Source organism: Dendroctonus ponderosae, unplaced genomic scaffold, assembly GCF_020466585.1.
Source record: "Dendroctonus ponderosae isolate FM_Combo_2020 unplaced genomic scaffold, Dpon_F_20191213v2 Dpon_F_20191213_8, whole genome shotgun sequence".
Taxonomy (NCBI): Eukaryota; Metazoa; Arthropoda; class Insecta; order Coleoptera; family Curculionidae; genus Dendroctonus; species Dendroctonus ponderosae.
Window position 1 is genome coordinate 8,794,700 of NW_026019016.1, and position 24,078 is coordinate 8,818,777.

Consider the following 24,078-nt stretch of genomic DNA (forward strand, 5'->3'; position numbering starts at 1 on the left):
TGGTTTTCTAAAATTACTGGAAACAAGTTGCAGGAATTCGGGTTTGAAATATGATGATTTGACGTCGAAAATAAGCTGTGTCTACGATTTCAGTTTAAGGCCCATTTTCATCAGAAACAAGCGAAACGCAGTTTGACGAAGCTAAGTTTATGTTAAGCGCCGAAATTAAACGCGTTTAACGACGGACCGTTTTCACCAGCGCTTCGGTACGTTTCATAAACTGCGTTTATTGAAACGCAGTTTAAGAAACTGGAAACACTGGCATCGTTGCAAAAGTGAGAAATATTACGATTCTCATCGCAAAATCATCTTATCAAGGAACCATTTGGGTCCATGACGTCAATAATTTAAAGCTATAAAGCGTTTAAAGCTATAAACGCCCAAAATCGGCCAGTTCGTTTCTTTAAACGCGTTTGAGCACAAACTAAGTTTAAGGTTCTGGTGAAATCCGTTTCGCGCGTCAAACTGAGTTTCAGACGTTAAACTGGTTTAAGATCGCTTGATGAAAATGGGCCTTATTAGTTTGCAAGATTTGTTAAAACGGTAGATATCTAATAGTTCTTCGATTCGTATAAAAACGAATTCTGCATAATTCCTTTAAGAGTTTTTGTATAAACGAATTTTGTATACGTTGTTGTGTGGATTCTCGGATATGTTTTTATTTTCGTGATTATTTTAAAGTGATCTGTTAGGTTAAAACTCATAATGGTTGAGCTAAAATTAAGACGACCATCTACAAACAATATCGGTTTTGTTGAATTACCAATTTAAACAGTATCATTAGAATGAGAAACGAAAATTGTATATTTCTTGTCGACACTTTTATGAATATATCTCAAATCAATATTCTCTCTATTTTCTGGTGTGAGTGTAGACACGATCTACTAAAAATTGCTCTTGGTAAAATTTAGAATTAATTTTAAAAATGTTCAATACTGCCCTGGTCAAGAGTCACTCTTGTAATTTAGCCATAAAAAATCGGAAGTCTCCGCTGGGTTTTTAGAAGGCTAAGATCTAACAATTATGTAATCGCCATATTCATCTTCCGTATCTCACATCTAGTTCGCGTTTATAAAAGAGATAGTGAAAGTATTTTAACAATATAAATAGTAGCACACAAAAAAAGATTCATTCGTCGTCGTACATTGAGTGCGACCGTACAGCTTTAATAAGACTTAATTGTTCAAACTAAAATCAAAATGAATTCAATCCGGTGTGCCTTGGTTCTAAGTGTTGTAGCTTTGGCTCAAGCGGGTTACCAGGGTGGATATGGTGATTCCGGAGGATATGGTGATTCCGGTGGATATGGCGGACATGCCAACCAAGAATATTCACACACAGTGGAAGTTACCAAACATGTGCCGGTACCAGTTTATAGACATGAAACGGTGCCGATTCCACATGCCGTGCCTGTTCCTGTAGCGAAACCAGTAGCCATTCCGGTGCCTCAACCTTACCCAGTTCATATTAAAGTGCCTCAACCAATTGCCGTGCCGGTCATCAAAACCATTACCATCCCTATTGAGAAACCCGTTCCCTACAAGATCGAGAAGATAGTTCATTATCATGTCGAAAAGCCCGTTCCAGTTCCAGTAGAGAAACATGTGCCTGTGAAGATCAGCAACCCAGTTCCAGTTAAGGTGCCAGTTTACAAAGTGGTTTATCACAATGAAAAACATCACTAGTTTCTGAAGGAGAACTTCAAGGAACAAGACTGATACACCTTTACCTCATCCTTTCTTCATCTTAGTTTTAGCTGCTTTGTGATTCTGTGCTTCGCCATTCATTGTTGTTATGTTTGTTGTTATTGATTGTTATTTAAATATATATTTTTGATTTTCTATTAAATCGATTTTTTCGATAACCCGAAGGTGCCCTCGAAGTTGTTTTCCAGTAGTCAATAAGGAACTCACATTACAAGTTTTTCATAGTCTATCAATGAAAATCTACTTTGAAATTAAAAACGAATTTTCATAAATTAGTTTACCATATTAGATTTTGAAAATTTTCTATTTTGGATCGAGATTTGATGTAAATCTTAATTTTTACAAATTGGAATAGGACGATTGCACTTAAAACATTAACATAGTTACCTCCACAAACACAACTTCTTATTTACGTATCCATTAGAGTAAATGCAATACATTTTATGTAAAAATGGTCAAAATGATGGATTTCAATTAGGAAGAGAAATAGGAAAATTTTGAGTTTGATTTTTATTCAAGCGTTGACTTGATAACTATGGATGTGCTGATGGATTCCAACACAGGAGAAATTAAAAATATTTAAAAAATTTAATCAAAAACGCACATTGCAAGTTTATTCATGTTTTTTTTTCATATTCTATCAGAGAAAAAAAGTTACAGAAACTCTGGTTTGTGTGTTAGAAAAAAGAAACTCTGCTGTAAACTTGAAGACAAATTTCCATAAATTATTTTACTGTTTTGAATCGATTTCGATAAAAAAATAAATCTATTTACACAATTAAAACGTTAACATAGTTATCTTCACGAACACAATTTCTTATTTATATATTTATTAGAGCAACAGCAATATATTTTTATCTAACAATGCACTGAGACATTGAAGGATTTCAATTAGGAAAAAAATTCAAGAGAAATGGGAAAATGTTGAGTTTTATTTGTCTTCAGTCATATCATTGAATTCATAACTATGGATGGATCTTAATGGAAAAACTGATTCCAACAGTGTGAAATGGATCTGTAGAACACTATAAAGCTAATGTGGGCTAATAGTTACTTAATGTATTGTCAGCTGATTTATTTGATATCTGTAAAGTCCTTATCAGTACAACAACCCAGTTAGTGACATAGAAAGTGAAATAACGAAGAAAATAAATTATTTAGAACTATTTTTAAAAACGTTAATATATTGGTGGATAACTTTAGAGTAACAGTACCTTAACAGTTGGACAAAAAATGTATGTATGGTGAATTAAAATAGGCCTCGTCCTCTGGAAGTGTTGTCTGCGGACATATCGGGAATACGGGAAAAGTAGCTAAAAGATTAATTGCGCAAAAACCTGAGATTGTTGCAAGAAATACATCAGAATTTCTGTAACAAAGTATTCAATCCCACCCGTTAATGGTGTTTTTCTCATTAACATTACTAAATAGCTGTTGTTTTATTTGTAAACCCGGTAAAGGGCAAATATATAAAACGGGTTTTGCTGATGGAACTATAAATTCGTCACTTTAATCAGTTGAAAAGAATTCAGAGCTTCACAATTTAGTTTTTCAATTGAATTAATTCTAGAGCTTTTATGTAAATATCCGCATTTCAATGGTCAATTCTATGACAATTGCTAGCAGTTGGCTACTGAGTACACTTTGTAGGTTCGGCACAAGTTCACTTTATAACCTCACTTCGCAACATCAGTTTTCACGGCTTACAGACTGTTTGGATCTTATCACTTATGGTTTTCCATGTCTGATTCTGCTGTTTTTTTCTATCAAACTCAAGTCGGTTTTAGTCGTTGCTTCTGACTACTGCCTTCAGTATAACGTGATAAATTAGCTCTGCTCAGGTTAAAGATAAACTTAATGCATGTGTGAAATTGTTATACATTTTAAGCTGTGAAGAGCATAATGCAAATAATAACCACAAATACGCTGGCAAGTTTGTCACCAAATATCTGCCTGGATGCACGGTTAGGTGTATCAGAAAACTGATAACGACATTCAATATACTGGGTGATTAAAAAATGCCCACACTTTACTTACGAACAATGCTTTGAAATCCGCTCTAATTATTAGAATATTGTCTTTTGTGGAAATGTGATGTGCAAACAGCATGAAGTACAAGAAAATTATAAAAGAAGGAAATAGGCTTTGCGTGAAATGGTATATTTTATCGTGTAAATATTAGTGGTAATTAAAATTAAGTAATTTCATCATTGGCATATGATTTACCTCTAAACTATAACCGGATAATTATCTTTATTCCCAAGAGGTTTAATGACTTATAGTAGGTTGAAATGAACACATTCATTATCCGTCTAGTATTAAGCAGCTGCTGGTAATATTTGCATGTAATTCCATTAATAATCTATAACTGCACTATAATGCCTTAAATTAATATGCACTAGCAATGCTTCGTTTTTCCCTTTTGCAATCTACCATTAACGCTTTCTGCCAGCTGTTTCATGTAACTTCAAGACTTTAACTACGTGTGTAACACTACGCAATGAGACTACTAATAATGATCTAATTAGGTTGTGATTTAATGTTACATTGAAATAGCTGTGCATTGTTTACATATAATGACCGTTTGCCGATATGCGCTTATCGAAAAAGGAAATGTTCGTTTTGAATATGTAAAGGTAGTCACGCTTTTGTTCCTTTATTCCGCGCACTTCCTGTACGGGGGGAACTCGGATAACATGCAGTTTAGTGTAAGGTACTCAGGCATGAATGACGTTTTTTACTATAGGGGAAAACTGTATATCAGTTCAACCTCTTAAGGTTCGCGAGTACAATACGGATAATGGCTATCTTCAGTTACCTGGGGGTAAGTTGGGTATTTAACGTAGATCTTTTCCTAGTGTTTAATGACACCTTTAGTACATTTTACACATTTACTCATTATAGTGAACAGAACAAGGTTCCAGGAGGAGACATTGCGATACTACATGAAAATTAAGCCTGATCGTTAGGTACTGGACTGACTACCTGATCCTTAGTGTCCGATTTTGCGTCTGAATGGTGCCAAAGGCCTTTCCGAAATTTTGAAATAAACTCTTGCTAACTCCTAATGCGTGTATCTGATTGTTTGAAAAACTCATCATTCGTTTAACGTTTAGCGAATACCTCATGTGTTTCTTTAGTCCAGTACTTTTTTGCTCAAATATCATTCAATCTTTGGGAAATCAATTCCGTACGTTTTTTGTTGGAAATTTTCTATTTATCACTCAGTCGTTCACCTTCTTGGTTGACTCTTCTCATTCAGTATGCGATGGTTTCTTAGGGTGCAAATGTGGTTTATAAATCAATTTAATTGCTTGTTGGTTAACAAACGTATTTGTTTATTACATTTTCTTTGTATCATGAGACATTTTGAGAAGGTAAAAGAAAAGAAGAAGTAAAAAACGCAAATCTCTAGCCTAATAATCACCGACTAATCGATTTCGCAAAAATTCTACCCGAGAAAATTAATTTAATTATTCTTAATATATAAAGTCAATTAATTAAACCCATTTACATTAAGGCTAATGTTTGCAATATATATTGACATGAAGTTGAATATATTTAACTCAAAACCATCTAGTTTTGTCCAAGTGTGTGCACAGTGGCTCTCTACTGGGGACACAGTGCTTTAAAACAATTTCTGTTTCATCCGCAGTTTCCAAATGGTTTTAAGTTTCATTGAGTAGCATTCATTATATTACGTGTATTAATCAAGGTTTTGAATTGTTTGCGGAAATAAAACAGTGCTGACTTTGTTCAGGAAATATTGAAATGGAGAGCAGAAGATTTTGTGGACATTTTTTAATACTGGTTTTAAACACAAAAAACGGATGAATTATTTGCGGTTTTTCCAATTGTAACTGTCATTATCGAGAATAGATATAAATAAATCCGAAATTTGCACTTTTTACTCATTTGATCGATAAATCTGGGACAAACGAGATGATAGCATTCGATCGAGGAAAATACGTTTTCGAAATGGAAACTGCAAAATTGTGGTAAATAATTTTGATAGTTTGGTTGCACGTCTCATGAGCCAGATGTTCTAAACGAGTTACTGGTTTTTTCTTTTGCAATTCCAGAACTCGACCGTACGGTTCAAGGAAGGAACATTTAGTTGAGGGTTGTTTGGAATTAAAGTGAAAGCCAATTTAAATAACAATTTTTATTAAGAAATTAACAAAAACAATAACAACAACAACAACAACGAGGTAACAATAAGATGGGATGAAAATGAAGGAAGATGAAGAATTGGTGTATCAGTCTTGCGTCTTGTTATGTAGAACAACTCATCGGCTTAGTGTTTGCTGTGGTGGTACACAACCTTGTAGACTGGTACTTTGTAGGGAACGGGTTTGGTGATCTTTACGGGGACGTGCTTTTCAACTGGAACTGGGTAGGGCTTTTCTACATGGTATGCTACTTCCTTTTCCACCTTGTATGGTACGGGTTTCTCAACGGGGATGGTGATGGTTTTGATGACGGGTACTGCCACAGGTTGGGGTACGTTAATGTGAATGGGGTACGGTTGAGGTACTGGCACAGCTACTGGTTTGGGCACTGGAACGGGAACGGCATGAGGCACTGGAACGGTTTCGTGCTTGTAAACTGGAACGGGAACGTGTTTCGTCACTTCCACTGTATGCGACAATTCGTGATGACCACCGTGGCCGCCCTCGAAACTGGCCCTAACCATTGCCACCACACATAAGAAATAAGCACTGTTTACGATTTGCATGGTGCACTTGACGGGATACTGATACAAATCAGAACGAACTAAATGTTATAATTATTAATACCAAATGTTGACTGATAATCGTATTTTAAAGCTGAATCTTTATATACTGCCATACCAAATTTACTTTCACTGGGGTATTAATGGATATCTAACGAAGAGATGGTGAAAGTAAAGCTGTTCCTTCCGTACTTTTGCCATAAAAGTGCTGTTACTTTTCGTTCGATTGGATGATTAGAACAATGTTAAGAACTAGAATGGTATTATGTAATGCGGTTCAAGTTCTCCATTTTTTCAATAGCACTAAATAAGCATTAATCTCATTCTCGTTTTTTTAACGGGCCCTTTTTTGCTCTGTTAGTAGCATTTTCAATATTCTTTTGACTACTTACTTATTACTGATTTAATCAATTATTTAAAGCTCGAGTCAGGAACAATCTCTTTAATTACTACGTTTTTATATACACGGTGTTTTATAATTTTCTGCCAGATTTCTTGTCAGATTTCAGCAAAGAAAGAAATTAAATTATTGAATTAAGAATACCAAAATATACACCCTGTTTTTGGCCTACATTTCTAGTAAGGGACAAATATACACATGTGTAATCCACAAAGGAAAACAATGAATTAATAAATTAAATGTTTTTAATTGTGAGCAAAAATGTTGATGACTAATGACTAATGTCCTAAACACCACCAATAATTCTACCATAAATAACATTTGCATTGATTATTCCAATCGAAAAAATACCTTCTACACATTTGTCTCAAATTATTGCTTTGTTTCAATGTTTGTTCAACTGTTTTGAGCACAATATACAAGGTTATTCAAAATGGGCTTCATTTTTTTAAGGCGTTACTGAAGCTCAGTTGGATAGTAATGCAAAAAAATAGCTTCTTTTTCGAAGATGTTGGCTCTGAAGATGCACTTTGAGCATTGCTTTTAGCAATATTTTCAAATAGTTCACTGATTATTAATGTTGATAAATATTAAAAATAAAATTTTGCAAAACTTGCTTAAGATTATTCGCCCGTTTGACTCACCCTATTTATTTTTATTCACATTTTTTCAGTGTTTTTTCGAGTTAAAAATAGCAAAGATTGCTGTTGTGAAGTATAAACTACGAGGGTGTCACACGTGTATAAATATAAAAATATAGCTTTTAAAACGGCCAAACAACGCCTTTTCAAACCCTCCCTTTGTTTGCTGTAGCAGCTGGCACCTTGAGGTATATAAATAAATACTGATGACTTAAGAAAGTACATCTATTAATGGTTATTTGATTTGTCGAACTGTAGGTTAACATTATTTAGTAAAAGGCAGCTGAAAAAATTGTTCAGTTTTGTTTTTTTTAATCAGAATTTACAGCGCGTTTAAGGTTTAAATGGGTAGAAATTTCTACCATTCAATTATTGTCGATTTTTTGGATGCCTTACTAACTACACATTAAGTAAAGAGTTTGTTTTGCTGTGTGATCTTTGAAGCACCTTCTAATGCTGAAAATGAATTTTAACAAAATTAGCTTAAAGTAAGTACATTTGCAGGATTTTTTTGTGCTAGAGCGAACTAATTTTTCCAATCATCTTAACATTTTCTAAATATTTGCTGTCCAGATGCTTTCGCAGCCGTTGCTTCAAACTGTTGCGTTTTTAGGGCGACGTGGCAAATCATTTCCAACCGACTTTAGTATAATATTTATTCATATCCGATCTTGCAAAAGAAAGAAAAAAAATTGTCCGTTTGGATTTCTTAAATATTTTTTCAGTCTTCAAATAGCAGTTCGCAAGTATTTGCATTGGCTTTGTTGTTTTTGTCATTAAGAACGGATGTGGAAACTGATTTTTTTAAATTCTTCCCCGAACGATACTAACAAAAATATGCCATTGACTTGGAAATTTCCAACAAAATCATCATCTTGACGTATTTTAAGAATTTTAAAAAGCGCTTTTGTACTTGCAAACCACTGCTTTAAAGGGGATTGACGAGGAGAAATATATTATTTCTAACAAGATTATATTCGGCTAATTTGGATTATCAAAGCTAGAGATCCAAACATATAGAAGCCACATATTGAAATTCTTTATAAAGTCATTTGAGGGAGGATGTAAAAAGAAGTTTGTTGTGTCTTAGTGATTATATGCTTTTGATTCATGAAGATATTTGATTTTTCTTAAGTGTTATTCGCTCAAATAAACACAAAATCAATTTTTTGCTATGGGCATTTAAAGCTCTACCACATTTGTTCTTTTATACTGATCTCTGTCGCCTTTTAGATCCGAATAATTGCAAAATTCAAAAGAAAATTTAATTTTGCTTAACCTTATGTTATGTGCATGCTTTTCGCACTTACAGCTACTATTGTGTAAATATTAGTTTCTATCAATGTAAATTGCATGGAAACTTGTATGCGAGTGATAACGCTATGATTTCTTTGTAATCCTGTGAAAGTAAACATATTTTTGCTTACTTTATTGAATTTATTGACCTTCAGGAGCAGAAATAATCACTGCATAAAACTGATTCTGACTTAAAAACATATATAAATCTAATTCGATTGAGACCTATAGTACGTCTATTAAGCGATAATGTACTGAATTTCGCCGATTTTTCATTGATAATTTTCACTATCTAAAACTTTGATTCCTTTATTGGATTGCTTGTAGGTTTAATCAAGACACACAAGAGTTTTCAGGATTTATCTTTTTTTATTACTTTGTACATTTGATATCGTACTTATTGGAAGCAGTAATTGTAATTTATTCTACTGGTACATCCAGTTAAATTTAACTCTGATTATGTTTATGCACCATTGTTATTGGAAAATATCATCACGTCACGATGAAACCATTGATTTGCAATTAAAACCTACGTAAAAATCCACTACGTGACGGACTAGAAAAAAATGACGCCAAAGTTTTATTTTTGGATAGTTCCTTAAGTTTTTTTTTTGGTGTGATGTGTTTCAAGTAGTGTCAGGTGTTTTGACTATTAAGGTTTTGTGGAGACTTTTAATGTTGCTTGTAAGTGCTAATGTGTTATTTGTTTTTGCAGCGTTTTTGATAATTAATTCAAATTTGAACCGCGCAAATAAAATTACACCCTGTAGGTAAACAGCAGATTTACGCTGCTTTTGAAAGGTACAAAATAAATTTTTGAATTTAGAAGAGAAAAGCGCTATTGTCTTTATGATTTTAACAGCTCATTTTAGTTCTTGTTTACTTGACTGCTTTTTTGTGTTTTTGTTAATGTTATCTAATGATAAATTGTAATTGAATAGTGTATTCGACTTATTTATGATGAAGAAGTAAACATGATTATTTAATAAGGTGTTCAACACTTTTGAAATTACTTTCAAAAAAATTTCATTAACTACAAATTGTGATGAAAATTGCAAATTATTCTGGCGTTTCACAAGCACCAGTGCACTGTATTTTCAAAGGTCGTCGTTTCCAAAAGCAAGAAAGGTTTTTTGGAAATTAAGGAAAGGAAAAAAAAATAGGTTTTAGACACACAGAAGACATTTTTATTTCCAACTGAAATTCATTGTAATTAATTAAGGTAGAAAAGGGACGAATATATTGCATTGCAAATAATAAAAAATATATATATCTTTTAACATTTACTCGTGACATTAATGTAACATTAATTAGCCAGTTGACGAATGATTCAAATTTCTATTCTGCATATTATTATGTAACTTACATTGTTCAAATAAATAACATCAGCCAGAGGCACCAATTCAGCCACTCCTTACCATTCACCTCCGATCAATTTTCGCCTCAAATTGCTCTCTTGAAATAATCTGAAAGTGTTTGGCATAGCAGTGTTTTTCCAAGTTTACTTCCTTGATTGTAACGCAGTGCATTAATTATTCCAAGTCCATTTGTACGGATAATCAGACAGTTTCAGACCAGCATCTTATATCATTTATTGACTAGTCATGCCTGAAGATGTTAATTGGAGTATTGAACCTGAATTTCTTGATTAAATGTCGTTTTCAATGTAATAGACCTTTCTCTTTTCTTTCATATGAAACGATTCTTGTTTCAGCCAGTAAAACATTTCACAATTTTCGAAAATCTTGCACATCGATTATATTCGTCATTAAATGTGAATTTTTAAATATCGCTTTAATAATCGCGGGTTTTAATAATACTCTATAACTCTCTGCTTTACTACGGGCAGATTATTTGTTTTAATTGAACTTCGCTAATTTATTAAATCTCTGTGTGAGATAAAACCTTAAACCAAAAAAATAATAGTAAATTAATTATGACAAAAATTGCGCAGCTTCATAGTTTTTAAATTTGTGGAAGACGTTTTTCTACTAGACTGTTGGTTTTTCGAATTGTAATAATTCATTTTTTAAATTAACTTACATTACATTAATTAGATATTAGAAACACACGCTAAAAACTAAACGTTTAAAAAAATATGTTTTTAAACCCTTATTTTCATACAAATTAATAATTTTGGCTGTAGTCGCTTCAAGTTCTTTCATGAATTTTTCCTAGAATTAATTTGATATGCTTTCCAAATTTTTAACCAAGATTTGCTATTTGCCAAGCTTGATGGCTAAGATAAGCTTTTGGTGGTTAAGGTGCAAAGGTTTCGTGGGATCCTTCTTCGTGTGTAGGTTGTTTAGTTAGTAAATTTAACGTGTCTAACATATCTTCTGATTTATTTTAGCATTAACGATCTGAATCAACAGCTATTCACTGTCTTAATTAAATAAAATTAATAGTTTTAGAAGGATTTACACACAAGCAAGAATGTTTGCTTGATTTGAGCGTTCGGGAACTACATTAAAAGACCTACCTCTCATTTGAATTAAATTGCGTGTGCGTGTTGCGTAAAATAATTTATGTATTAGTAAATTCAAATTTGTTCTCGGAAATCCGATAAAATAACAAATTTACGAAATAAGCTTCTAGTTCTCTTCGAGGATTGTGTGAAGCAAAAAACGGAAATGGTTTCGCTTCTGCACTCGCCAATTTATTATACTAGAATTAAGCTTTCTCTGCCGATTTTGGTAAACTGATGAACATGTGCACGACATCAAATCAATCAGTGATTTTACATTTTTTTTAAATTCCCGATAATAGCTTATTTAGGTAATTCAATCTGGTGGAAGCTTATAGTAGTAATAGCATTCTTAATTATTAAGCGCCGATTGTCAGGGTTGCAAACAATGTTCTTTACGTTTTTTGGAAAATTTTAATTGTAATAATCATGTTTTCTGATGAGCATCTGTTTTTGTTATTATCAATTTACTGATATGAGTAATGGGGTTTCAACAGGAAGAAAATCATTAATTGGAGAAATTTCTGATTCACTAATATGCGGACAACATTCTAATCGCTCATCTACTTAAAGTCAGCCGTCGATGTACCTCTTTACATTAATTCAGGAAAGTATTACGTATAACTGTGATAAATGCCCGTGTTGTATAATGCTGGCAATTTATACGATTATTAATACTAGTTTTTATTTATAAAGGCTACACTTAAGTATTCAGATTTTTTTTCGTGGCATAATTGAATAATTTACTGCCCTTAGACCAGTTTTAATTAAGATAACCAAACAAAGCACATGTAGAGGGAACTTTTTTACAACTTAATTAAATATTTGCTTAAGGAGCAAAATTATCAAGTTGAAATTAGTCTCCCCGGAATTTCATTTCTCATTTCTGTAAAGACAGTTTGAAATATTGTCAATCACAAAAGCATTGATGTAAGTTATTCCCTCGTATATGAAATATAGTGGCCCAAATAAACAATTGCGCTCAGCAAGCGGCAGGTGGAAAGTGTCCAGTAGTAAGCCATAAAGTGCTGGGCAAAATAAACTGTTGAGGAAGAGGTAACGGATTCAATCGGAACAAGTTGGACAATCAATAATAAGTTCAGTAGTTTACTTGTACGATACAAATTTATTATTTAAATATATAAAATTACTTCAATAGATTGGAACATGTTCAGACGAAAGCTACAGATAGTATCAAAATATTGTCATAATTACTTAAAATTACCACGGTTTTTAAATAATTAGCAAAGTCTGATGTCCTTCTTAGATGATTCAATGTTAAAATAATTATACCGATTTTTTTCTTCTTGAGCAGTTTTACTGCATGAAGCGCCAGATTTACAGTTTTAGCAAATATTTTTGCTGTTATTTCTGTTTTATAAAGATGCCTTGGAGATCAATGGCTAAAAACGCCACTAGGAAATAGTCTCGTTTTTAAAACATTCTCTAAAATGAAATGTTCATATTAATACAAAATGGAAAATTATTTACTAAAGTTTATGAGACTTAAAAATATAAATATGTCTATCTAAAAAAATAAATATTTGCAAAGAAACCCTCCTATAGACACTGCTAGATATAATATCTATCGATCTATGTTATAATAATGTGTGGACACGAACAAACATATCTATTGTTCAAACTTTTTCATATTATATTACCTACAAAGTTTGTAAACGGAAGTCAGTTACTCGCGATTATGCTACGCTTTCGAGGTCGGTTGCCAACCCGATATGAGAGTCGTTCTTTTACATCGTTTCAGTGATTATTGCAATAAAAATACTTGGAATGAAGATCCTCACCGATAAGTTAGTAGAACATTCAGTATTATTAAGGAAATAATTTACTAATAATGTTTATGGTATTAATAAAGGTGTCCGGTGGGTGAAGATGAAAATATAATTTCTTGCCCGCACCACGCTTTGTCTGTCTTGAACGTCAATGTGTTAATATCAATCAGTTCATCCGTCTTGGGTTTCTTTGGCATTTGGCATGTACCCAACCAGTACCCTTTGAGGTCTGAGAAATGTTTCTAGATGTCCGCGACATCTCTAATCTTCTTCTCTTCTCTAATCTCTCTTCAACTAATCGGATGTTCTTGTTTCTGCTCTTGCCGGTTCTGACTTGTTCCCAGCATGATTCAGTCCAGTTCTCTCTTCACCTCCAACTGCTCGGCAATCTTTCTGATCATTACCATGATTTGTACTCCCTATTTCAAGACATTCCGCTTGGTTCTCGAGTTCTACAGTCTTATTACATGTTTACAATATATTCTATATTACTAATTATCTTGCTCTTCGAAAGTATTACTTTTAGTCCGATCTAGCACTTCTTTTGGTTCATTGATTATGAGGGCGATGTCGTCAGCGAATCTTGCTTCATTTCGCAGTGTTTTAAATTGGTTTCTTAACACCAATGTAAACAGTTTGGAAGTTCCAGGACCAGCATTTCTTTTTAGGAAAGATGTCTTATATGTATTCCTTATTGCATCCGATTAATTCTGGAGTTATTCATGCTATGCAGGACAGAAATGTTTTCACGTACTCGAATGCTCCGAAAGTCCGCTAGCTGGTTCTGTAAGTGTGTTGCATGCAGAATTTCGAAAATCTGTTTATTCTACAGGTTGGTAAAGACCTAACTGGTTGGCCAATCAGTTAAAGTGATAATCTTGGTAAGGAATCTGTATATGACGACAGAATGGTGATTTGTGGGTAGTTTTTACACACGTCTGGTATTCTTCATTTCTTCATGGAGTTGTTAAGATGTTTCAGTGCTTTTTCCAAGCTTCTGTCAATTTTCACCATTTTACAAGTGATTTTGACTTGGTGGGTCCTACCCCTTCTTGTCCTTCGCGTTTGAATAATTTATATATTATCTCTTTATTCCTTGTCTCACTTGCAAAATTATGAATATGATCAATAATGTCTCGATCCCAAAAAAGTATATAATAAACATCTATGAATGCTCAAAACACCTGAATGAGCTTTAATGTAATAGTAGGGGTCATTGTCAAGAAAAACTGCTGATCGATCATAAGCGCGTGATTGTTGAACTTGGACGATTCTGCAAATATTAACCTTCTTGAAACTCGAATGGAATATCTATTACATTGCGCTCTAATAAAACGTGTTCATCAATTTCAGGTCTTTAGCATCCATTACATGAAAATTGCTACTGGTTTTGCCAGTAAATCAGACACAACATACTGTATGTTAGCGAGTTGATGCACAATGATGATCCACTGGTCTTACTGACACACTTGGCATCAATCAGTGCATCGACATCGTTTCGCCTATAAACAATAAAGCGTGTTAGTGTTTACGAATTCAATCGTGTTGCAGTGTATAATATAGTTATTGAACTTTTTTTGTAATTCAGTCTCACCTTAGAAGCGCGTCTAAATTAACGTTTGTAATTAGAAAAGTGGTGCGGGTTAAAGGATTGCACAGTATTGTGCGGACGGCGTGGCAACCCTATTAGTGCGTGAAAAAAGGCCCTGAAATTCGAGTCGATACTAATCAGGTGGTGAAACTGAATTTTTCGTACTCGCTAGTTGCAAGTGAAAAATAATGGGTATTTCCATCTTTAAAAATTCTGGAGAAACGTATGAAGTCAACAGTTGCAAGAGGAATTATTTGGTGAAATGCAAAAGTGCCGTGACCTGTTTTGTGAGTTTCAATTCATGATTATCTTCAAATTCAATTGCAGTTGAGGCTTGTTTTGTTCATATATCCCTTTCTAATTTCTCTTACAATCTCTCATATCAGAGAATGAAAGTCCGAATGAAGCTCATAACTGAAACAACAGAAATATTAATGTAAATGATCCAGGCTAATTGAAATTTACTATTCGCCAGCAATTGACGCCATGGCATAAAATTACGTATAAACACGCAGACAGCCATTTATTTATGCATGTATATCATTCTTTATTAGGCTATAAAACAGGATCAATTTAGCATTCAAGACCAGTTGCCAATTTTCAAACCTGTTGACGATTTTCCGCTCAATAATATTAAAAAGGTCAGTTAGGATTCTATACAAGTAATACCAATTTAATAATAAAACAGTATGTGACTCACATGATAACCATTTTTCTAAATTTAAATTATGTACTGTTAAAAGTAACACTAAAATCAACTAAAGTTTAAACATCAATTTTTAGCACACCTGCATCACCGTATAGTCCTGAATCTTTAAAGCAAAATCGCATTTTTTTACTGCTTTTAAGCTGCTAAATTAACAACAATTTATTCAACGTTACATTGATAAAATTGACTAATTTTTTGGAACTGAATAGATTCTTACTGCTACCAGGGAATCGATTTCTGTTTGAAGCGTTATTTAGTTTTTCCACTTTTTCCATTAGTGCCTGTTTGTGCAATAAATTAGTGCTTCAGATTAAGCTTCTACAGGGTGGCAAATCAAACAATGCAAAATAAGGTGAAAAATCCACAAGAAGTAAGATAGAGCTCGGGTCTCGGAAGCAATTTCTCAACAAGCTCTATTATTTACAGTGTGGCCTTAAAACAATCAACTTTTTGGTCTTGAAGTGATAAATTTTCTGCTCTTGAATCCATTTTCTTTTCATAACCTGGGGTTCAGAAGCTAAACCTTCACAGTCGATTTCAGAAAAAAAATCAACATACCGGCTGGCATGAATGAACGAAATATTTGCACTTTGTTGAAAACCTTCTAGAATCACAGATTTCGGGGACAGTTCTGATTTGAGTAATTTTTTATGTAACCCTGTATATCGAATTTTTGTCTTAAATCGAACCAAAATTACAAAAAAAATGTAAAAATGGAAGCAAGAGGAGAAATATTATAGCTGCAAAACCAAAATTTAATTTTTTGATACCACCCTTTAAATAGAAGATATGGCTGAAAATTCAAAAACCGTTTCGAGCTGTTGTTGAGATCCAAAAAACCTCTTTTATGTCCAACTGGAGCCTGCCGAACCTTGCAAAACTTTTGCACGCTTTAAAAAATGTATCTTAGGTGTTTTATTTTTACCAAAACATTGACTAACTAAAAACCAAACGGGGCTCAATAACGCTTCAAACAGGAACCCAATTGCTTTAAGCGATCAGAATTCATCCAGTTCTAAAGTTAGGGCAAATTTAGCTATGGAACTTTCATTTTCTTGAGCAGTTTTATTAGCTGTGTTGTGCGCTTGTATAATTGAAAATTGTAACAAAAATACTTTTACTGAATTCCAAATTTTTAATTGGACATCCGGTAATTTAGAGTCGAGTTTCATTGAATCAAATATTACTTGATGAATTAGAGGTTTACAAGCCTTTCCTATACCTACATGTGTCTCATCCATTTCGAGATATAATTTTTTTGGGTCAATAGTTCAATTTTTTTATGTCTGTTGAAACAGCTTAAACGTGTTTTTCTTTAGTGGGACACCCGCGTTTATAAGCGGGATAATGTATTGTTTAATTTTAAATTAAAGACGAACAAGTAGCAAGAACATGAGTTACACGTTGGAGAAATTCTCGTTTAGCAATGTAAAGCCATGTTTTCAGCGACTGAAAGAATCATTTGAACTCATTCTCCTAGTGAACCAGTAAATCAATTCGAATATTTTTTTGCGGCTATTTCTGGAATCTAGATTATTATAAGTTTAGTCAATGCAAAATTTATTGAGATCTCGGAAGATTTGGGGTGCGATCAATTAACTGCATCGTTCCTAATCCCTACCGGTATAAAATTCAAATCTGCCATTGAAATTGATTCATGCAGTAAAGATGCGAGCAACTAATTCTCCAAAGCTCAATTTCCATTGGTTGAAATGTGTTAGTCTGCAGTTAGTATTGTATAGTTTTTATTCTCTTATTAAACTTGAAGATTGTTTCTTCCTGATCATTCTACTGTTTTATTGATGTTTTAGTTTGAAATTAGACTACTACTTTGATATTCTGATGGCATTTCCAAATAGTTGATAAAACGGTACATTTTAATTGCAAGATGCTTGACTTTATTCTATGTCGGTCAAGATACTGGAACTGATACATTTTAAGTCAACGCTACATTAGGTTTTTTCTATCTTATTTATAAATGCAATTTATTGCACTGCAAATGACTGTTATGTGCTTGGATTTTTATATTGTTTTAATAGACTTTATATAGACTCTGCAGGAAGTGCCCCATGAGTATAAACCGTAATTAAAAATTAAATAACAAGACTTTCAAGCCATTTTTAAATGCCCATATTTCTATCTTGTAATATAGGAAGAAATAATTGGAATTTACGACAGAGAAGTGAAAATGGGGTTTGGTTCTAGGATACACATATGTTTGCATTCGTTTTTGAACTGGTCGAAGAATAAAAATTCTAAAAGCTGAGCTGAATATGGAAACCGCTTCTATTTGCATGGTTTTTAAATATTACTAAAGGCAGTTCACTAGAAAATAAAAGTGCATTTGGAATCCAACTAAGGACGAAATCATTCGAGTATTAAAAGAAACACGCATGCATAAAGAAAAGGAAATAGTCATAACAGTCAAAGAAAGGAAACTGCTTTATACGGGACATATAATGAGAGGAACCAAATATTTCAAGTTATTATGCAGGAATAAATTCAAGGATAAAGCTGTAAGACGAAACTTTTGACTGAAAAACCTAAGGGTGTCGATGTGGCACCAACGAATAGAATGAAAATACAATTGTTTGAATGTCTTTCCTATAATGAGAAAATATGAGATACATGGGACAAGATTTGGAATCGCTTCAAAATCAAATCATCAAGTCAATGTTTTAAAATTTACGATTACAATTAAATAACTTTGAACTTATGCAAATGCCTGAAAATTGATGTCCACTTTCAATTTAACAGTTATGAAGCTTCTGCAAAAAATGGATTTCTACAAAACTCTTTGTGGTAATGGGGGATCTATATCGGAGGATTCTGAATGCTTAACTTCTTTGTAATCATATTACTATTTTAATAATGTATGTAAACGTTTATGAATCGTTAAACTAATGAATACATTTCGGATGATTTTTCAGCAGGCATTTGGCAATTCATCTAATATCTTTGATCATCCACATGTATTTCTTCCAGTGATTCTGATCTGATTCGGAAAAAGTATAGAGCTTGGGAATTTTTTGCAGAGAAACCACACTCTTAAATGTACAAACTTCCACTGTTATTGATATAGATATTTCTATTGTAATTGTGTACCAACATCCTTTGTGTTCTTCAATTTTATATAAACATTTACCATAAACCCGACTGCAATATAGTGAGATAAGGTAGGAAAGATAGTGACCGAGGAAACGCAGCTTATTCATGCATATAGTGAGTTTTGATTTGGCCATAGAAATTTGATAAAACATATTTAAGCACGCCTCAAACTCCCAATACAGAAAAATAGATACTTCGAATCGACAATTTTTTTGGACTTCATTTTTTATTAGAGCAAGTCGATAGTAATTCAGTACTTATTTGTATCCAACAGGATATTGACATCCGACATGAGTTTTTGATCACTCGAAACTTATCGTAGCCCCATACCATTTGAGGAATATTTTCTGTAATCTTCACCAAATAAATTATTTAGATAACATAAGTCATAATTAACGACATGGTAATGTACAGTAGAGATTAATTAAAATCGCTGTTGTTCTGTTGCTTGCCAGTTGAAGTCGTTGTTATGGCAGAATTGAGGAAAAATCGTGCTCGTTTTTGTGGAATTTCTCTTGTAAGTACGGATTCAATTAACGCGGTGATCTAAAACGTGAAAAAGTATCTGGTTTGTTTAAATTTTTTGTCACTTTAACTATTACTGTTTTAATACGCGTTGAAGCAAACATTGTATCAACTAGAAACTAGCATCATCAATTAATTGGCCAGTACATATCTGTTAATGTTACACTTAAAGACTATGTGCAATATATCTGTCTACATGCTCATTTTAATGAAAGCTTGGATGCTATCAAGTTTAAGGTTAAAGAAGCTCGAACTATGAGTTAAAAATAATCCTGACTAGACTGTTTTGTTACAGTTCCAACACATAAAAGACCGCCATGACCTGAAAATGCTCCGTTACTCTGAGATACCAAGAGATATTTCTGGAGACAGTCTTGCCACTCTCAAAATATCTGAGGTATGTTGTGAAGTCATAATTGCATGTAGGTATTAGAGATTAATTTGATTCCAATAAGTATATCAGTAACTGGAATTAATCAATTATTTAAAGGGAAACTGAAAATCCACATCAGCTTAGACTATGATACAATCCATTTCTAATTTTATTTTCGTTTCAATTAATTTAGGATAATAAATTGTTTCATTCAACAATGATAAAAGTTACTTGTGATTGATCAAGTCACTGCACCATACACATGTATGCATTATAGATGACGTACAATTACGTTAAACAAAACCAAACGTGTATTCAAATCATATCGCAAAAAGCATTGCGTCATTTCAATTTGGATAATTTTATTTCTCGTTTGCTTTTCAATAAATGATTGTTTTGTTTAAGATTAAGTATGCGGTATGGATTTGTACGTGTAAGTGCGGTTCTCTCAGTAACTTTACATTCAGCCCACAATTTTTGAAGAAAACACAGTGGGACYGGTAATAATAAAAACCTAACTCATAACTACAAATGCGCGTKCTTTTTGTGTTAAATTGTCGACTGCAGAATTTATTGAAAGATTACTGGATAAAGAAACAAACTCCCTGCATGTTATGCTATTTGTGGGTTTTACTATCAATTCTGAATAATTTGAGTCTTAACTTACCAGGTCTTTGGTAATTGAATTTAGTGTCTTATTATATTATACTTTCCATTTAAATAATACACATTTCAAAGGAAAATGCATACATTTTGAAGATACGGTGCTTATGCAACATGATCTGCTTCTAATTACAAAATTAACTCTAACTAATTAACAGAATGTCAGTCAAAAAGAAAAGTTATCTGAAGACGAAAATATTGCTCGAAACGCCCAATAACTCTCAAGTTGTCATTAGCATAATCACCAGGAATCAGTACTTTGTTTGTTTGTTTGTTTGTTTCCAGAGTCAAATGCTCTCGATAGACTGAGAAAGCAAGTTGTAACTCGTTCTAGATCGAATCTTAAGCATTTTTTATTTTTAGACCAACATTTACAAATAGCGTAAAAATCATCAGCTGACGCGATTCAGATGAAATTATGAAGGTTTTGAAATTTACGTCTCATCTGTAGATTGTGAACATTTCAAGTTGCTACTTGTTCTAGATTGCAAGTTATATTTATTATTGAAGCATCTGAAGTTGCGAGAAAACGTTCATTTTTATATATATTATATATTATTATCCTACACGGGGCTTTAAAGTGTTACTTTTGAAACCCAAATAACTGCGAAAAAGAGTAGATGAATTCATTAATGGTGRTCTTATTCCAGAATTCAGATGATATTATCCCGACTACACATTGTCATGTGACTAATCAACCGACTGACAATAATTCACACAATGGTTGTGTTGCAAAAACCTCAGATAGCATACGTAGAAAAAGTTCAGCCCCCATAGTATCTAGCGGACCTGGACCAGCAGGCTGCTACTACAACTATGGGTAAGATTATTACGATAACTAAGAAAAAATCTTCCGTATTTGGCCCGAATCAGGCGAATTGTAGTTATTCGTTATAGAAACTGCCTTACATCTGTACCTGTTCATGCCAAGACTCAAAGTCTTCCGAACCGTGCATGCCACAACGCTTGTCATCAGAACTATAGCTGTGCCGTTTTCGACATACTCAGAATCCCAGCTGAAGATTTCGCCGCTCAATTAACCATATTGGACTGGCCGGTTTTCTTCAACATCCAGCCCGATGAGTTAACTAGTTGCGGATGGAATAAGAAGAACAAGCTCAATGTTGCGCCAAATGTTGTGGCTTTTTCTAGACGATTTAATCATGTAACTATTTCAATTTAATCCGAGCGTTTCAATGTACAGCTTTGGACTGTTTTAGGTAAGTTTTTGGACAGTACAAGAAGTTCTTGCAGGAGCGACTGTAAAACACCGGGCGGAGACTCTCGCCTTCTTTATTAGGATAGCGAAGAAATTATATGAACTTAATAATCTGCATTCGCTTTTTGCAGTTATATCTGCCTTGCAAAGTGCTTCTGTTTATAGGTAAGCCAGTTTGATATAGCAGAGTGTGCGTTTATWTTATCATTTCAGCTTTAAGTGTTCATTCATTTAATTCATRRGKYKCATTTCAGCATTTATTGTAYAAAACATAACTTCGGAGTTTATTTTATTTTTTATACCAAAGTTACTAATTTGTTTCAGATTATCAAAAACATGGGGTTCCCTACCAAAGAAAGATAAGCAAACATTTGATAAATTGGCTGAAGTATTCTCAGATGAAAATAATTGGGCAAACTTGAGAAGTCATATTGAAAGTCTTAAATTGCCTTGCATCCCTTATTTAGGTAAATATTTTGGTAAATGTATAGGGTGGCCCACCTTAGTCGAGACTTTATCTGACGGGGAAATGAATAGTTGTAGAATTTTAAGAGGGCCACATTTTAAAATTAGTTTCAGCTATACAGGGTGACTCAAAAAAGCTGCATATTATATTTATGCTTTGTGTTATACCATATGTAAAGTATGTTTCCTATATAATTTAATATTCCTATGTTTCCTATATAATTTAATAATGCAATCGTAATAGACTGTTCTATTAAAACAAGTCTGATGTTTGACATATTTTTTTGGGTGAAGCCAATGTAAAAATGTGACCAGCTCAAAATTTTCTGTGAAGCCTAAAATTCAGTTAAAATTACTTATTAGCTTTCTCATGCGATAAAGATAAATGTTAGCGCTTTCTTGAATGACGAACGTAACGTTTTTGTCAACTAACTCGTTTAGAATGCTTTCTTAAATTTAACAACAACAAATTGAACATATAAAATATTGATTAATACTCAGTAAAGAAATGTTAAACATTTAAATTAATTAATAATTATATAAATTTTATATCTCGGATTAATCGAAGACCTCAGGCCTGCTGCACACGTACGAATTTCTAGGGGCCACTTTTCTTATTACGCTGTTGAACTTAGTAATTTTTTTGCTTGTAGTAAGAACTACTGAATTACTATTATTATATTTCCCGGAAAAGAATCAGTTAGTGGTATATTTTAAACTGGAGATGCATATAAAAACCTAATAATCAAATACGCATACCATCTATGTTTATAGGCAGCAAAACTTCGAAAAATTATAGCGGAGAAATAGCTCGTCTGGAAACATTTGCGACCAAACAATGGCAACTAACGCATTGATTTTTTCACCCGATCATGGTAGGTTCCGAACAAAATATTTCGTGCTTTCGGAAACTTTTTTACTGCGCCCATTTAGCTTGGGAATTTCTTGTGCGTGTGCTACAACCCGTAGACAAAATGATACTATGGAGGCTCGAAGATCCATTATTTACTGCCAGCGGTTTTATGAGGGAGTGCGTCTTTAATAAGGCCGCAAAGTACCATAAGGGCAACTTTACGGGCTCCTAATTCTCCTAATTTATTTATTAGTAGGTACTTAAAGGCGCAGCAACGGTGCTTGCGTGGAAAAAGTAGTACGTGTGTGCCGGGCCTTAAACTCATAACTGGTGAAAGCCCGTGTGCCATGTATCCGTTTGTACGATGATACGAAAGTGTTTCTATTGGTTGGAGGATTCTGTCAATTCGTCCGTACTGACCAATAGAAACACTCGTACCATCCGATCATCTAATAAGCGGATGCATGGGACATGGGCTTTAAGTCAACAGTTCCACATAACAATTTCTTAAATAGGTTTGTATTTGACTGATTTGGTCTACATCGACATGGCGCATCCGCACTCAGGAGGCCTGGAATCTCAACAACGATTGTTCAAAATGAACAACATACTCAGAATAATTTCGAATTATCAACACTCAGACTACTCACATCTCACTCGAATTCCTCATGTTCAGGATTATTTAAACTCCATTAGGTATATTGAAGAGTTGCAGAAGTTTGTCGAAGACGACCAGTACAAGTAAGTTTGAATTATGTATGGATAGTTAGTAGTGTTCGGCGAGCGGGATTATTTCAAAGATCTGGATTGTCGGAAAATTCTCAAATTCGGATTTTTTACTTTAATTGGGGGAGTTCTGGGTGAACTCGAAGGAGATTGAGATCTTTAAATACTCAGATAAGTTCATTAGAAACAAAAATGTAATGCTGGGTTTTACAGCAACAATAAAGAATAAGGCCGCCCCGCTTCGGTCGTGTCAACTGTGTACACGGCATTAGATTCAGCCTTTTCAATGTATATATTTTATAATTTAAAACACATCGTCGTAACGTAAAGGATTTTACTGTAGGTTTACTTAAATTGTTCTAAAATTGTGGTTTATAACAGCAAATAACCATTTTAGATTATCATTAACTTTGGAACCACCTAGCCCGGCTCCTAGCTCATCAAATAATAGTTCTAAAGAATCGGTTGTATTGGATCCAGTTGCGTTGGCTTCGCTCAATCTGTCGCCCGCTAAAGCGTCTTCAGGCTCTTTGCGTCTGCAGGCCGTCACTGCGGGCAGTAAATTCATTCCTGGGCATAGAAAATGCAGGAGTTTGGGAACAAAGTAAGTATTGCGACAATTTAATCATTTGCACAAATTGATGGTCAGAAGCGTGCAACATCACTCATTCAACACTCCACTACATGATGTTTCATATCATTCATAATACATCTCCAGTTTTTTCTATAGATTTCGTAGCACAAGTCTTCCTCGAAATTTTCACAAATTAGGGTATCACCCCTCAATGGTGCTACCATTTAGGTAAGTCTG

The 24,078-nt window shown here is 33.6% G+C and overlaps 3 protein-coding genes across 9 annotated transcripts in view; 2 read left to right on the forward strand and 1 right to left on the reverse strand.

Moving 5' to 3' along the window:
* Positions 1-24,078, forward strand: part of LOC109534496 (ras-specific guanine nucleotide-releasing factor RalGPS1) — a 32,171-nt gene that overhangs the window by 6,510 nt on the left and 1,583 nt on the right. Inside the window, exons 1-9 of one of the 7 annotated variants that reach the window (XM_048669007.1) lie at positions 4,401-4,530; positions 19,264-19,365; positions 20,655-20,824; positions 20,902-21,169; positions 21,225-21,388; positions 21,548-21,690; positions 23,057-23,282; positions 23,665-23,871; positions 23,998-24,069. In XM_048669007.1, the coding sequence (XP_048524964.1) occupies positions 4,507-4,530; positions 19,264-19,365; positions 20,655-20,824; positions 20,902-21,169; positions 21,225-21,388; positions 21,548-21,690; positions 23,057-23,282; positions 23,665-23,871; positions 23,998-24,069 (1,376 nt within the window). In that variant the 5' untranslated portion in view covers positions 4,401-4,506. Of the gene's footprint in view, positions 1-4,400; positions 4,531-9,411; positions 9,463-14,512; positions 14,914-18,847; positions 18,961-19,263; positions 19,366-20,654; positions 20,825-20,901; positions 21,170-21,224; positions 21,389-21,547; positions 21,691-23,056; positions 23,283-23,664; positions 23,872-23,997; positions 24,070-24,078 lie in introns of those variants that run through there. The other 6 variants (XM_048669008.1, XM_048669005.1, XM_048669006.1 and 3 more) reach the window with 6 other exon arrangements.
* On the forward strand, positions 1,284-1,800 carry LOC109534499 (zinc finger protein 512B; the record flags this gene model as incomplete). The annotated part of the gene is given in 1 exon segment (XM_019900215.2): positions 1,284-1,800. A coding segment is annotated over 1 exon segment (402 nt), but the record flags the coding sequence as incomplete, so codon positions are not given.
* Positions 5,861-6,515, reverse strand: LOC109534500 (E3 ubiquitin-protein ligase RNF12-B). The gene has a single exon (XM_019900216.2). The coding sequence runs from the start codon at positions 6,442-6,444 to the stop codon at positions 6,004-6,006; it is 441 nt and encodes a 146-aa protein (XP_019755775.1). The 5' UTR covers positions 6,445-6,515; the 3' UTR covers positions 5,861-6,003.